The 17126-nt window shown below is 31.5% G+C and overlaps 1 protein-coding gene and 1 long non-coding RNA gene across 5 annotated transcripts in view; both read right to left on the bottom strand.

The window, feature by feature from the left end:
- LOC114300912 (ARM repeat superfamily protein) overlaps nt 1-7723 on the bottom strand; it is a 54551-nt gene extending 46828 nt beyond the window's left edge. For all 4 annotated transcript variants that reach the window (XM_082898739.1, XM_082898740.1, XM_082898741.1 and 1 more), the window contains exons 1-4: nt 7587-7723; nt 4668-4833; nt 4198-4538; nt 3379-3539 (exon numbers count right to left, since the gene is read on the bottom strand). In XM_082898739.1, coding sequence (XP_082754865.1) covers nt 3379-3539; nt 4198-4438 — 402 coding nt within the window. In that variant the 5' untranslated portion in view covers nt 4439-4538; nt 4668-4833; nt 7587-7723. The remainder of the gene's footprint in view (nt 1-3378; nt 3540-4197; nt 4539-4667; nt 4834-7586) is intronic.
- A 2562-nt stretch (nt 7724-10285) lies between these two features.
- On the bottom strand, nt 10286-11330 carry LOC114322379 (uncharacterized). The gene is made up of 3 exons (XR_014345786.1): nt 11074-11330; nt 10789-10887; nt 10286-10479 (listed from the first exon to the last, which is right to left on the bottom strand). It is a non-coding gene; the product is annotated as an uncharacterized LOC114322379 (long non-coding RNA).
- Between the last annotated feature and the right edge of the window lie 5796 nt (nt 11331-17126).

Genomic DNA, 17126 nt, shown 5'->3' with positions numbered 1-17126 from the left:
TATTCAATTTTGGATCATCAGACATTATAGAATCTCAAATTCATTAAAACCAAACACATTACATACGGTTAGTTCCCGTTGGCACTTTGACATATCTTGTTATCCAGAAAACATTAAGAAAAAAACACCAAGGTTAATAGATTACATCGAAAATTACGAGCTGTTGGACTGCTCCAGCTTCTAAAACGAGGACTCCGTAAATTGGCTGTAATACTATTCTAAACTAACAAAACAATGCAAGGACTTACTAAATTTAAGGCATGACCAATAGATCAGTAGCATTGCCCATGCACACAAAATTTAGAGAACACCTCAATATCCCCTGGTCATGAAATTGTAGAACAAATGCAAAATTTGTACCAGCAGCATACTAGCCTACTTTTAGCCCCTTAGACCCTTACACTCAGGTTTCTATGCAGTGGCACCTTGCACCCATGCCAACCATGGAAACCAGGCATGAGGGAGGCATGCCCAAGGCAAGGTGACATGTTGAAGTGTGGCAATGGCAATGCCACAGGACCCAAAGATAAGTGAAGCTTCATGTGGGAAAATGCTAGGCTGGGCTTGGCCTGAATGCCACGTGCAGCGTGGGCTTGTGGGGGCAAGACAATCAGTGTGGCTTGACACTTAGTTGCAGACTAAGGGCTGGCACTAGCACGGGCTAGGCAGTCAAAGACATGCGAATTTGCGGCTTGACTCTGGTGGCTGCAATGCTGACAAGGATAACAGTTATCGACTGTTATGCATGTCAAGGGGAAATTGTGCTGGCATGGGACAAAGACAGCATGCAGGGATGTAGGGACACTTGTACATGACAGTTCCTTTTTTTTCTTTTTTTTTTTGATAACTCGGTATCCAGTCCAAGGCAGTTAGTGGTAGTTCTGCTTGCAGCATTTTGATTGGTCCAGCAAACCCTAGCAGTTGGGAGGTGTCAACTGCACATGTCAAATTGTATACATGCCTATAAATATGTAGGCATTGCAGGGGTCTTGCAGAGGGAGTGAATTATGTATGAATTCTCTTGTATTCCTTATATTACTTGGTCATAATAAAGGTTGGGATTTTGTCCTGTAATCTGTGTGTGTACTTACTTTATTGTCAAACCTCACCTTGTGAAATTCATGCATAAGTTGGCTGAGACTAAGGCCTCGTTTGGCAAGAGGCTATTTTAGCCAATTAGCCAAAAAGTTACTAAATTAGCCAAAAAGCCAACAACCCATACCAAAAAGTCAAAGATTCTCTTTTCTCTCTACTTTTTGCACATCTTTTCGTAATTAGCCAAAAAGTCATCCCAAACATACAAGTTTTTTTTACCTACCTTTTTAGCCAAATAGCCAAAAAGTTACTAAATTAGCCTGTTCCCAAACGAGGCCTAAGTGCTGCTGCATGCCATCACAGGCTGTACTTTGTGGTAAAAATAAACCCTGTGACACCTACCATTATGGCTCCCATCAACTGCATGCAGAATGTGCAATTCATATGAATACTGGAAGCTCCTAAAACCTTTAAGTAAAGAAACGGAATAGAGGCACCAGCACTACAATTACCAGATTTCTCAAAAGTGTCATTCGTTTTCCATGCTGCCCGCATCAATATCAGCAGGTTCATAGTTAAGAAGGACATCCAGTAGCACTCTTTAGCAAATAACTTCACACAAAATAAAACACCCCAACTTATGACAAGGATTTCATGTGGTGGTGCAAGCAGTTTTCTGGAGACATCATGTTAATCACAAAAGTATGTCCTCTATTTATTTTTTGATCGGTGAGTCCCTCTATTTAAAGACTCTCACACATTTTCAGTATTCAGATTCGGAATAAGATGAACCTGAGGCATGCAATATCGATATAATTGCTTTAAACCTCCATTTCCATCATCGAACACAAACACGGTGTTGAGAACAAAGCCGAACATGCTCTCAACTTAGTCTTACATGTACTTATTAATGTCCATGAAGGTTGTGGGATTAAAAACTTGAATAATTGGATCCTCCATTTAAGTATTTCAGTTTCACATCTGCCCATTTGCTTGCTTCAAGAATTACCTTCATTTCTCTTCACAAGTGACTTCTTTTTTAAGGGGCATCATCCCTATTTGTGTTCTTTCATTGCCTCAAAGTTGTAAAAGAATTGCATAAAATATCACTTTTCAAACAAAAGATGACTATTGTGATGGGAGAAAGCTTTTATTGGCCAAGTTTTAAGCATGATGTTGCTGTATTAGTTTCCTAATAACATACTTGTCGGTCGGCTAAGTACCCAAGCGCACTATTGTCATTTTGTCACTAATACACTATCCTTTATATGCATATCGCATAAGCTTCACACTTTCCACTCAAATTTTGACTTACTTGGACAAACATAAAAATGGGCAATCATTTAGAGTTGAGAAAATTCATAAGAATGGCGTGCCATAAAACTGCAAAATTGAAGCAAGACTTCTTTTGACACAAGCATGAAGGCATAAGTTTCTTTTGACACTTCCATAGAAAAAAACTAAAAGAGGAAAGACTTCTCCCAAGATGGATGAATCTAACAAAGATAATAGAAAGACATCAATACCCATCAATAGTTCAGAATCTAAAAAACACTTTGAATCACAGTGACTTGCCACAAGAATGGAGGGAAAGAAAGGGAAGATGCAACAATCATGCATTATATTATTATGAATAAGGCTGCAAACGAACTGAGCGGAACTGAGCTTTTGAGTGTTCAGATTTGTTCATTAAGAATTAGTCAAGCTCGAGCTCGAGCTGAGCTCAAGTCGAGCTTAAATAATCGAGCTCGGCTCGTCAAATATTTGATAAACTCAAGCTCGCTTGATTGCATATACGAGCCAAGCTCGAGCTTGAAAAAAAGATTAAACTTAAATTAATTTATTTATTAAGATAATATTTTTAAAAAAATAGAAAATTATGGGCAAAATATACAAAAATGCTTATATTAATAATAAATTCCATCAATCAAATATGTAAATTTACACAAAAACAAGCACACATAGAAAAATAAAATAATTATTGAAAAATTATTTGATATATTATTAAAGGCAACATTAATTTATTTTCTTTATGTTCGCAAGCCTCATCGAGTCAAGCTTGGGACTATTTGATATCGGCTCGATTAATAAACGAGCCTAAAAATCGAGCTCGAGCTCGTTCATTTAATAAACGAGCCAACCTCGAGTTGTTCATAAATAACTCGGTTCATTTGCAGCCCTAATTATGACACAAAGACACATAGCAAAGCTAGCCAATTCAACATGTCACTAAATTGATGTTAGAAAAGCATCATTAAAACTCAAATTTGATATCTAGGACAATAAAAAATTATATTGGATATAATGAAATCTAAACCTACCCAAGCATACACAAGTTCTTACCTGATTCAAGAAGTTCATTGACTCTTTGACCACCTCCCTGAAGCTGTCATCATCAAACCACCCAAACTTTATAACTCGACAAAAGAGTTGAATTAAGGATCCAATTACAAAAGGCTCCAAGTCAGGTCCTCTGGTGGCCAGATAGTTTGTGAGATAGTTTCCTTCAGAAAAAGTGCATATAAATCAATTTGGAAATTGTCAAACACAATGTAAATTGCATCTATTCATATATAATAAATGACCTATCAGACACACTAAAGCAATGAAAAGGTGACTTGAGGTTTCACTAATTGTCCATCCTAAAAATGTTTATGATATAAGCTTTAGGGATTTCCCATCCCTTGATTAACAAAAATTTAACAATGATACCATCTCATAAACCACGGAAGCTAGATGAAAATAAGTGAGGACGAGATATGACTCTGAATATTGACAAACTGAAAACAAATACAAGTACATAGGTAGTTGCGCACAAAAAGATACAGAAATGTAAAGTAGATTGTCAATGAAGCGCAGAAAAACATAAAGAAAGCAAAAATTAAAAATTAAAAAAAAAAAAACCGTCAGAGGATCATAGGCAATCACTCAAAATTTAAGCAAACAAGAATATTATGAATATCAACCTGTAGACAAATATGAGTACATAGCTGGTTGTGCACAAAATGATACAGAAATTTGAAGCAGATTGTCAGTGAAGCAAACAACACAGCACAACAACAACAAAAAAAGTGAGTTTGTCAGAGGATTAAAGGCAATCATACAAAGTTCCACCTATAACATTCATAGCCATAATTATCTGCAAGCAAACAAGAATATTACGAATATCAAGTCGTAGCTGCAAAGGGAGGCGCTGCTCTGTCACTTGCTTCAACAAGCTTGAACTAGCCAGCATCAAAGCATATGGAGTCAAAGCATTGTCCAGAATGTATTGACATTGCGAAATGTAATCAGTGTTCACTGAAAAGCATTTCAAAGTATTTTCTGCACTAGCTCGTTCAGCAGAGTCCTGTGAATTGTAAAGCCTTTCGCACAACGCTTCCAGTTGTGCTAAGCTCTCCATGTTGACAGCGCAGGCAGAGTTTCCCAGAATTCAGGTGATCAAGCAACCAGAATCAAAAAGTTCAAGTCTTTCTCTTTCCCCAAATATAACCGACTGAAATCTACAAATTCCCCACAAAGTGCAATTATATATTTAAAGGAGGAAACAAGAGGAGAAATGCAAAACAAGTCTCAATTCAATTCAGAACATCAAATGGCAGCCAAAGTTGATGAAATCAATATACTAATACCAGAATGTTGCGTTATTTACAAAATTACAGGACAATTTTTCAATCTGGAATTGTATCTTGTTACAAACTATGCTCAAAAGTCAAAATGTAAACTTGATATAAAAGTCTGAAACTTGTAATCAGCAGATCTCAGCCACAATATCTCTGGTCCAGCTTGGCATCAGTCCTGAAACCCAAAAAGGAAAGGTGAAAGCATATCAATGGTTAAACAGTACACAGATAGGCATGCATAAGAATAATCTTGCCAACAACTTATTGGCATGCCAGTATCACATATAGAATCAGACATGCAGCAAAAAATACCATCAGAATAAATATCTGTCTTCAAGTGTTTGGAAGGAAATCCATTGAAATTGTAATAGCACATATAGATGCAATAAATCAGAACAAAATAACAAAGGAAATTGATATTCATGTACTACAGATTTTTTAACTAAAAAAGTTTACCAAAAGAGCAGAAATAAAACTTCCATGTAAATAATAGTTACAAATAAAATAAAATGCTAACACTCATACAAGGAAATAGACGAGCATAAGGGCCAGTACACTACAAAGATACAGATAAAAAGGATACTACCATTAAGTGTGACAATTTATAAATAAATAAATAAAACAATCATAAAACCATGAGTGCTGTTCATGCACCTTTTTTTTTTTCGATAAATAGTGTTGTTCATGCAAATGAGACATGAAAAACATCTAAACTAAAAACTAAAAATACAATAGGAAATTCAACAACTCTAGCTGAAGTACCATATTGCCTATTAATGCATTAGGCTTCAATTAGTCAATTCTGGCCTACCAAACAAATTTAATGAAGTTGGCACTATGTATTTGCACCTTCACTAGTCAGTTCACTTCTCTTTCCAATAATCATAGTTTATCAACAGATTATGATAAAAATAGCACAAGTAATAAATTATTAATATCGACTACCATTACAAGGTTCCCCAAAATATGGAGGTATCAGTAAATTTTCACAACATCAATATCATTTAGGAAAAAGAAGCGTAGAATATTATAAGAAAATGTAAACATTATTGATGATATTGCAATAGACATTAATAAAACCAGTGTGGGTAGTTTCAAGTCCTGTAAATATGATGCATACAAGACACTCAGAGACTGATATCTATCAGTATACATACATACATACATGCAAGATAGTTGTAGTATGAGGGGAACATAGAAATACAACAATAAGCATAGAGAAGCAATAATTGTTAAATATTTAGCCGTTATTATAACAATGTTCATTCATAAGTCTATTACAAATTGTTTTTTATGCTTTTAAGAACTGTGTAGGAGAGGACTGTAGCCGGAGACGCACTATTAGTGCAGTGCAGCTCAGCAGCACACAACATGTTTAACTATATATTAACTAAAACTTTTCAACAACCAGTCAGTAATCCAGTATTACAATGATGTCTATTAAAATAATAACAAATTAAAAGAAATTAGTTCATAATACATGCCAATATACATTTACACGTATGCTTGACAACTATCATAACTTATAACTAAGCAACAAGAATATTTGCCAAAATAATCTTATTTTTGAAAAATATTCCCAACTAGCAACTTCCTTTATTATTTCTCAATCTGATGCTTTTTCACCAAGAACCACACTTCCTAATATAAGATTTTACAAAGATCGCAAAATACCAAAAATGAAAAAGCTTACAGTTCAAAGCTTCTTCTCACTCACTCACTCACCATTGTTGTCAAATCATGAATAATAAGATTCACTTTCTACAGTACAATATAATTTTATATATGTATATACATATAAAAAATAAACATCAACGTTTAAAATGAAATAAATATCAATACAACAAAATTGTATATATATACATATAAAATTACGTATATCAATACAATTAGTTGATCTCTTTTTTATTTTACAAAAACAATGTTGTTTCATACATTATGCAAACAGAACTGAATCACTTGTGGTGGTGTTTGGGAAGTTTGTGTGTTGGGTTTTTTTTTTATTTTTTATACTAAAAGACAAAAGACAAACTTTTTGCAAAACCAAAAAAAAACAAATCCAAACAAAATATCACATCCAACCCCATAATCATTTCACTTTTTCTCTCACAAACATCACATCCAACCACAAAAAAACCCAACTATCTTCCCAAACACCAAAAAAATTTTATCCAATAATATCGTACAACTAAAAAAACCTACATAAAAACTCACTTCCCAAACACCCGCATAGTGAATCAAATCATTTTGCTTGAAACTCGTATTGAGTCATGAATCGAACAGCAAACCATAAGATTCTAACAACACCACCTTAATCACATCATACAACCTATGTAATAGCCCAAACAATCACAAAATTAACAGGGCAACTGCCACCAAATCTCTCTCTCTCTCTCTCTCTCTCTCTCTCTCTCTCTCTCTCTCTCTCTCTCCAAATCGCACCAATACCTAATTCATCACCATATAAAGGTGCCAAACCAGCATATGCAATCTTTTTTTTGCTCCCAGTCCAAACCACCCTCCATCCCACCACCAAAGCTCAACAGTTGAGCTCATCTCTAGTGCAACATATACCAAAAAAAGAATGTCCCTAAAATTAACAAAGGCTAGAACCCTACACTCAAAATTAATCCACAATTGCTACTCTCTCTCTCTCCTTCAATATTACAAAAGCCAGAAATCACAAGCAAGCAATGATGTGTAATTCTTCCACAACAACAAATTAAATTGAAAATCTAAACCTATTATCTCTCACATCAAACATATTTATACACATATACATACATATAGACACAGATTCAAAATAGAAATGCCAGCAAAAAACGATAAAACATTGAATCTGAGCCAACATTGGGATTATCAGTACAGTACAGAAGGATATCTACATATATTTTTAGAGAGAGAGAGAGAGAGAGAGAGAGAGGAGACCTGATGAAGAGGAGAGTAATCTTTCGAGCAATTGAAACTGGTATTCTTAATTCAGGAATTTTTCAACTGGATTTCCAATCCCTAGCACTGTGCATGCGTATATATACAGGGATGAGCAATCCGGTTCACCACTAAACCGTACTGCCTCGCACCAGCCTCCGGTTCAAAATATTGCTCTTAATTTATATCTGATCCAGAACGGCTAACGGGTTCTTGAAAACCAATACGTGGACCGGAGTCGACTCATTCCGGTCTGTTAGAAAATTTCCACTCTTATGCTATGTTTGGTAAGTGCATTTTCAATGGCGTATTAATTTTTTTATCAAATTTAAGTAAAAGTTTCTTTTGATATCAAGTATTCCAAGTGAGGGATTTAGTTTTTCATCAAATCACCGATCAACCGGTCAAGGTAATGTTTTTACAAATTTTTGCCTTGAGATCGTCATTCGAAAGACGACTGGAAGGACATCTGGAGGACATCCGACAACGACAATGAATAGTGATTTGATGAAAGACACATTAATCCTCAGTTTGATGAAAGAAAAAGTTAAATTCTCAATGTGATACCTATTTGATACAACCGTTAGAGCAGAAAAAGGACTCATTTTTCATCAAATTTAAATTTGATGAAAGATTTGAGTAACCATTAGAGATGGTCTAATAAACGAATCCTTTCCATACCATTATGGTTTATATTTCACCGTATTTTATTTTATGATCTTACTCCGAACTCACAATGATAATTCAAATCATTTATATGATAAATCTCAGAATAAAAAATCATTTGTACAAAAAAATCAGTTTCATCAAATATCACTAGATACATGAACAAAATATATTTTATTTTTTAAAATTAACAATAATTATGAGCTTAAACTTAAACCACTCGTTTTATAAAGCAAAATGTCATTTGTTTATGTATTTATCGATATGATGAAAGTGATTTTTTTATATAGACGAATTTTATTATAAGATGAACGGTTTAAATTATTGTTGTGGGCCTAAAATGAGACCCATAAAATAAAGTATGGTGAAGAAGGTTAGTGGTTAGAATGAAAATTTTTCTTATAAAATGATTATTTATCATATGAATAATAATTTTATTTATAATGTATTTTAAATCATTTTTTAAGGATAAATTATAAATACACCCTTTGAGATTTGCTTAAAATACGAATTGTGTCCCCTGTGGTTTGAAAAATTACAAATACCTCCATTTCAGAATTTTTTATTTAACATAATTAATTGAAAAAATAAAATTTCTAACTGTTCACATATACAATAACAAAATTATCTAAATTATTAATTGAAATAAAATTTTAACATTATTAAAAACTGTTAATTAACCTGATGATTTATTAATAAAAGAACCTATTTATTATAAAATTAGAAATCTTAAGAGACACAATGTAATTTCTAAAACCACAGGGAATAATTTATAATTTAAGTAAATCTCAGGGATGTGTTTGTAATTTACCCTTATTTTTAGTAAAATCAAATGTAAGAATGGATGTTCTAATGGAATGGTCATTCCAATCAACTAAACATTACTTTGGGCACCATTTGTTTATAATGAAATAGGTAGAAAGTGAAAGAAATAGAAAAAATTTAACTTCTATAAGTTTGTTTAGCTTGAAAGTTGTGAAAAGTATAAGAAAATTAATTTTATTGTACAACTTATATTAGCAATGTAACTAATTTTTTATTTCTTGCAAGAAAACACAAGAAAAATTGAATTTATGAGTTATCTATAACTAAACTTCTAAATTTTTTTATCTTTTTCTTACAAAATTTTTATCTTAATTAAATGCTTGCAAGAAAATATATTTTCTTTTTTATTTCTTTTCTTTCACTTCATTTTCTTTTACATTCACTTCCTACCAAATTTTCTTTTTAATCAAATGAGCCAAGGGTCTATTTGCTAAGTTTATGTTTAGAATTTTTTTATTTTTTTTTCTCTATCAATGTAAAATTTTGAATATTATAAACACAAATTCATATGTCTATTGTCATTTCTAAAAAAGTATATTATTACACAACTCACTTTTTAAAGCTATGACATACAATTTTTTATCTTCCAAAATGCCTATAGAAGTACATCCATATCAAGTGCCACTACTACAAATACAGATAAAGATCACACTTTTTTTGTGTGATGAATGTGTTTTAATCACACCTTTTAAGTTTTATTAAAGTGTGGTCTTTGGGAGTGTGATTAAAAGGGATCATTTTTAATCACACTTTTTAAGTGTCATTAAAAATGATTTCATCACATCTTTTAAGTGTGATTAATAATATTTACATCACATCTTTTAAGTGTGATTAATAATATTTACATCACATTTTTTAAGTGTGATTAAAAACATTTAGATCACATCTTTTAAGTGTGATTAAAAATATTTAGATCACACCTTTTAAGTGTGATTAAAAACATTTAAATCACATCTTTTAAGTGTGGTCTTTGGGAGTGTGATTAAAAGGGGGTCATTTTTAATCACACTTTTTAAGTGTCATTAAAAATGATTTCATCACATCTTTTAAGTGTGATTAATAATATTTAGATCACATCTTTTAAGTGTGATTAATAACTAATAAAATCTGCAATAAAAAAAAGAAATTGACATATTTGAAGAATAATCAATATTATTTTTATATGCGCATTTCAAGAATGTAATACACACTATATACTAAACTTTGAATCACAATCACATATTGAATGGAATAACGTCATATATTTCATAAATGAAAGTTAAATATGTTCAAAATTATATACAGAGGGATTAAATAAAAAGTTTTACATTGTGCTTACATATATTAAAAAATGAAAAAACTTGAAAAATTAAGTTCTTGAATTCTTTGACCATATTTTGCATCTCTCCAAGAAATTTCTAACCTGAAAAATGAAAACACAAATTAATTCAGAAACCGCTAGAAACATATGAATAAACTAACTACTTGTAGAGATTGTTCTAGTCTCACAAAAGATAAAGTCCGACTGATCACACCCCTTCAAATGTCTTAACATTAAATACCTCTAGCATGACATGAAGCGTGTAAAAATAAAATGTCACTTTACCCACATAAATTGCAAATTCAACAGAAATTTTACTATAACCAACGACTTAGTTTAAGAGGCTCTACCAATCTCAAATATTTAATGTTCTACAAAAGAAATGCAATTGAATGTTAATTGTGCAAATACCTTGAGTGCATTTCAAATATCAGCGACCATTCTTCATCATCTTCTCCATTTGAGCTCCTAGAAACTCTTCTAAACGCTTGGGAGGTTGGCCAGAGTTTCCTTAGAAAGAAGAAAAAAAACTCAGCTCCTTGGGTATACACATACTAGTAATTGCACATTTGTAAAAAAATGTTCTAGATACCATCATATACAAAGTCACATAGAGATATAATCCTAAAGTATAACTTGGGGGGTTCAAAATTCCCATATTAGAATTGACTACCATTTGCAAATTAGCACCATTACCTTCCATGAAGAACATTGACATTATCTTTTGTGGAACTCGGCTAGATATCCAGTTCAAATACTCTAACACCTCTCTGCAATGCTTGTATGATCGGGACATCACTGCAGTCACTCCTTAGTTGATTTCCCGTTAGATACAAATTATGGCCCGTATATACAAAATAGTGAGATAAATGAGCTGTCATATCATGATGAATCTAAAATATTTACAAATAAAAGACAAACAATAACTATTCAGTCTCAAAACGAAAATTAAATATAGAATACACAGAAATCCACTTGTTTGTTTACAAAGTCTCTTTTTATTAAAAAAAAAAAATTATGAATAAAATAATTAGTTTATTGATTAGCTGTTGGTCTTTTGATTACAATTAATTATGTATTTCTTTAATTGTGGCAATTACACTCTATGAATTTCTACTATGTTATAAATATCATAAGAAAAAAGAGAAGCAACACTAATTTAGCTCACCTCAATATAATCATAAGCATAATGAACCCAGTTTTCTTATTATGTAAAAGAAAAAAAAAAAAAAAAGAAGCAAATGACTTGATTTTAAACATCATCCACAATTAACAGCAGTTTACTTTTTTGGAAAATTCTTGTAGACTATTAATTCTAACTGGACATTTCACATGGATTTGCAAGCCGAAATGTGAACTAGATTGTCTATGAAGGCCTATGGGAAATAAACTGAGCCATTCCACTATCATGATGGTAGAAAGCTCCATCATACCAACATTAAGTTTGAAGGTAGAAACTTATGCACTAAATTCATTTCATACAAAATTAATTCCAAATATCTCAACAAATCTTCAAGGAATTAATTTGGTTCACTAAATTAACAAATCTCCTTTCCTATATACCAGCCACAAACATTTTACTTATAATCTTTTCATTTATACCTCAGTAGTTTCTTAAATGATTAAAGCACTATAACTTTTAAAAGGAAGTCTTATATGTACCTCTTCGGGGTGATAAAGGGACATTGAAAGTTGTGAAAAGTATAAGAAAATTAATTTTATTGTACAACTTATATTAGCAATGTAACTAATTTTTTATTTCTTGCAAGAAAACACAAGAAAATTTGAATTTATGAGTTATCTATAACTAAACTTCTAAATTTTTTTATCTTTTTCTTACAAAATTTTTATCTTAATTAAATGCTTGCAAGAAAATATATTTTCTTTTTTATTTCTTTTCTTTCACTTCATTTTCTTTTACATTCACTTTCTACCAAATTTTCTTTTTAATCAAATGAGCCAAGGGTCTATTTGCTAAGTTTATGTTTAGAATTTTTTTATTTTTTTTTCTCTATCAATGTAAAATTTTGAATATTATAAACACAAATTCATATGTCTATTGTCATTTCTAAAAAAGTATATTATTACACAACTCACTTTTTAAAGCTATGACATACAATTTTTTATCTTCCAAAATGCCTATAGAAGTACATCCATATCAAGTGCATATTGTTAATCAGTTTTAACGTCAATCCATATTTCTCATCAAGCAAATTGGTTAAAAATTTATATTTAATTAGTTAAAAATTTAAATCTAAAATTACACACACATCGTGTGCGCCCATCGCTATTTGTAAATAATTCATAAAAATTAACTAAATTTGTATAACTAAAAGATAGTTGTTGTTTGTTTATTTTGGATTACCAAATTTAATTCTTTATTTCATCTCACATTTTCTCCAATTATCATTAAACACCCATCATCACCACCAGCAGTCATCACATTTGGCCACTCTCTATCTTAAACCACCGCCATCCACCGCCAGCAAACACCTCCTTTGACTATCAACTCTCAAGGTAGGCAACTACCTCTAATGAAATATTCATGAAATACAAATGATAAATATTTATTAAATCTTTACACATCATAACATTATTTTTTAGTTAAAATCAAAAAACATTTACAACTCAAAATACAAGTTTATCATATGCAAAACACTAATCTTATGTTATAGAATGTGAAACATAAATCATAATAAAGTATGACTAACCAATGAATAATAGCTATCATCAAAACCAAATTATAGGTCTAATATCTATCTTGAAGATGTGAAACAAAAAATGTTAAAATTAGAATTTAGGGGTACATTAGTTTACAATATTTAGTAGTAATACTAAAGTACTTTAAAGAAAAAGTTAGGACCGTAACTTTCAATAAAAAAAAATAATTTTTTTTTTTTTTTGAGGTGTTTGCACCATAAATTATTATTATTGAAAAACAGTTGACACTCTCTTTATAAATCAGAAGTTATAATAATTTATAAAATAAGTGATTTTAGATGGTAGAAAATGGAGTGCACACTGGAAGAACACACACAAAATAATAATAATACAAATGGTGGAAGAGAAAGATGGAGGTGGAGGAGCTGTTGTAGGGATCATTGATTTGACAAAATAATGATGTGGCACAATCTCATTATATAAATTAGACAGTCTAGTTTTGTGCTAAATTGGAGAGAAGTCAATTTCTTATATAAAAAGTCTTCAATAATTACATTGTAAACCTAACATCAAAGAGTAACTTCATCAAATTCTGTATTCTTTTAGGTTAACTTAGATGTGCGTTTATAGGGATTATTACATTGTAAACCTAACATCAAAGAGGTAACTTCATCAAATTCTGTATTCTTTTAGGTTAACTTAGATGTGCCTTTATAGGGATTAGAAGTAGTTTCTAAGAGTGGCTTCAAAAATTAGAAAATTATACATTTTGTAAGGCTTATGAGAAAATTAGTGATACATCCAATTTAAAGAGTGTCTAAGATGTTAGAGATATTTTTTATTGGTAAAAATATACGTTTTGTGAAATAGTTTGATGAGAAGTCCTGTAAGATATTTTGTTTCTAATTTTACCTCTTGACTTTTTTTTATCTGTTGACTTTTCACTGACTATCTGTTCAAATTTGTACCTATATGTTCATATTTTTTATCTATCTGTTCAAATTTTTGACTATCTATTCAATTTTTTCCCTTTATCCGTTCCAATATGTGTTTAAATTTTATTATCTGTTCAAATTTTATTTAGTTTTTTTTCTATTTGTTGAAATACCAAGCAAACCAAATCTTATCTATTGAAATTTTATCTGTACAGTTGTTCTATCTGTTAAAATCTTTCTCACTATCTTTCTCTTCCAGGCGATGAGATCTGTTTTTTTATTTATTCATTTACAATCAATTTCTCAACAACAACAATAACAACAAAGCTCCAATGAGATCTGCTTTTTTTATCTGTTCATTGCAATCTATTTATCAACAACAACAATAAAACTCATCAAGATCTTCTACAATAAGTAATAATAATAAAAAAAAATACCAATCATACAACAAAAATAAGTATAAAAAAAAAAAAAAAAAGTTCTTAATTTGAAAAGATGAGAGAATTATCTGTTGCAATACCAAGCCAAACTAAACCTATCTATTAAAAAATTATTATTTTTCCTATCTGTTCAAATATCTCTCTCTCATCTGTTCAACACACAAACAATAAAAAATGATGCAATCTCTTTCATTTTCATCAACATCAACATCAACACCATCATCAACAACAACTTCATAAACATCAACATCAACAACAAAAAAAAGTAAAAGAAAAAAAAAATACCAATTATACAAGTAACATTGCATCAATCACCGATCAAGATCTTGTTCTAGATCTTTTTTTTTTTTTTTTTGAACAAAGGTTCCAGTTCTGGATCAACAAGATCTTAAGAGAGAAAGAGAAGAAAATCTAGTTCCAAATCTAGATCAATAAAAAGAACTTAAAATAAAAATAATAAAAAATAAAAAGAGAGAGAGACGTAGAGAGATAAGATGATGAGAGAGAAAGAAACCAGATTTGACCACATGGTGACAGCAAGATAGCGTTAGTGACGGCACAACGGCCACAACGGCGTGACGGCGCGAGCAAAAAGCGATCGCAATGAAAAGAAAGAGAAAGAGTGTATGTGTGTGTGTATTGAAGAGTGTTTGACGCTTACCACATATAATTGAATATATATACCTGGGGGTAGTTTGGTCATTTTGTATGGATTTGTCTTTATGGGCAAAGTAATTTAGAGTGTGGATCTTTGACCAAAGAAAATTCAGAATTGGACTTTTGGACCGAGTACCTTTTTTTTTTATTTCATTGTAATCAAATTTCAAGTTCTTTATCTCTCTTTTCTATTTTTAATCCTTTTTTTTTTTTTTTGACACGTGGCTATTTTGAAAGTCATTTTCATTGAGGTAAATGTGCATCCAACACATGGTGTAACACTTGCATTCTATAAGTTATTGTAAGGTGTAATTAATTTTATTACTTTTGTTTTGGGATCTTTGGGTTAGTGTACCATTGTATCGGGAGAGAAAAATCTTATCTAAACTTGATTGGATTGTTCTTTTGCATTTGGCTTTGTCAAAATAGGTGTTTTGAATCTTGAAAATCTTGCCACGGTGTTGACATTCAGGTTTCTGGGGTCGACACCCGCCTTCATTTCTTTTTCTCTCTTTTGTTTTTGGTTTCTAGTGTCGACACCACCTCTTATGGGTGCCGACACCACCTAACCTGTTTGTCATTGGTAGAATACGAGTTTCTAGTATCGAAACCTTGTCTGGTGTAAACAAGCATGAAGCATATGGATAGCAAAATACCCCAAACCACCGGGTCCTCGGCTCCCCCCCAACCCTAATGGGATAGGTTTGGGGGTGGTTGAATAGGGTAGGGTCGAATTTAGGGAAACTTTTGAAAAACTCGACTAGCTTTAGGTCAAAGGCAATAGAGAGTATTTTTTTACCCGAACCCTTCCCAACCTGCAAATATAGTAATAAATAGATAATAATGTTACATACATATATAATATGTGCATAATATATTGTTGAATTTTTATGGAATACATATATATATAATATCTGTTGAGTTTTTATTATGTTGTATATATAATATAATTTTAATATATGTACAATATAAATATATTTTTAATTATTTTCTAGTTTTAATTATTGAATTTTAATATTATTGTTAAATTTCTTTTTATATTCCGGATTGGGTAGGGTTGAGGGTAGGGGTTATATTTGCAGGTTTTGGTGGAGGTAGGGGAGAGTTCCATAAGGGAAGGGAAGGGAAGGGAAGGGAAGGGGAGGGGAGAGGGTGGAGACAAGTGGCAAAAATGAGAGTGGCGGTGAGGTAGGGGCCCCCCGACCCATACCTTACCTGTTGCCATCCTTAGTGAAGCACTATAGTTGCTAAGTGTCAACACTCTGGAGGTGTTGACACTTGACAGAAAATTTAGATTTTCTTTTTGCTTTTTGGCCCTTACTTTTTGGGATATTTGACTTATTTTTTTAGTTGACTTTGTGATTAATATTTCACACAATTGTCCTAGTACTATAAATAGACCCTCAACACTCTATTTTCTCATTTTTTCGTTATCTCTTTCTTTCTCTTTTCCTTCTCTAGTTTGTACCCACCATTTCTCTCTCTAAACTCTAGTTTTTTCACACAAAATCTTCAGATCTAACTATTTCAGATCATCTTCTCTCTTTGCTCCTTTGATATAGTTTGTAAAGCTCGTAGAGGATTTTGTTTTAATCGGAGCAAATCACTATTTCACTACCATCAACTTTTTGGGGTTTCTCCTTTGTTCCTCTTTGCTTTGAGGTATGGATTTTTCTTAATGGTGTGCATGTTATTTAGCGTTGTTATTTGTTATTTTTGATGGCTAAAGGGTTTGTGAAGGTTAGGGTTTGATTTTATGTATATGTTAGTACATAAAATGGGGTTATCTTTTTAGCTTTGCTTATTGTTCACTCAAATCTTACATGGTTACTTTGTGACTTGGTTTTTGGAAAAAAATTGGGTTTTGAAAGAAAATCTTCAAATTTTTCATAAAACCTAAGAGGTGTGAAAATTATTGAAAAAATGATTTGATTGGAGATATTCATGAAATCCTTGGAAAAGATATGTTTCACATGCCCATTTGGGCTAAAATGGTCACATAGGACAAAATTGGCTATTTTAGCCAAATAGGACAAAATGTTATATTCATACCATA

Source organism: Camellia sinensis, chromosome 12 (assembly GCF_055761805.1).
Source record: "Camellia sinensis isolate YWXY chromosome 12, ASM5576180v1, whole genome shotgun sequence".
NCBI classification, from domain to species: Eukaryota; Viridiplantae; Streptophyta; class Magnoliopsida; order Ericales; family Theaceae; genus Camellia; species Camellia sinensis.
The sequence above is the reverse complement of the archived record's forward strand: the minus strand, read 5'-3'. Positions and strand labels throughout refer to the sequence as shown.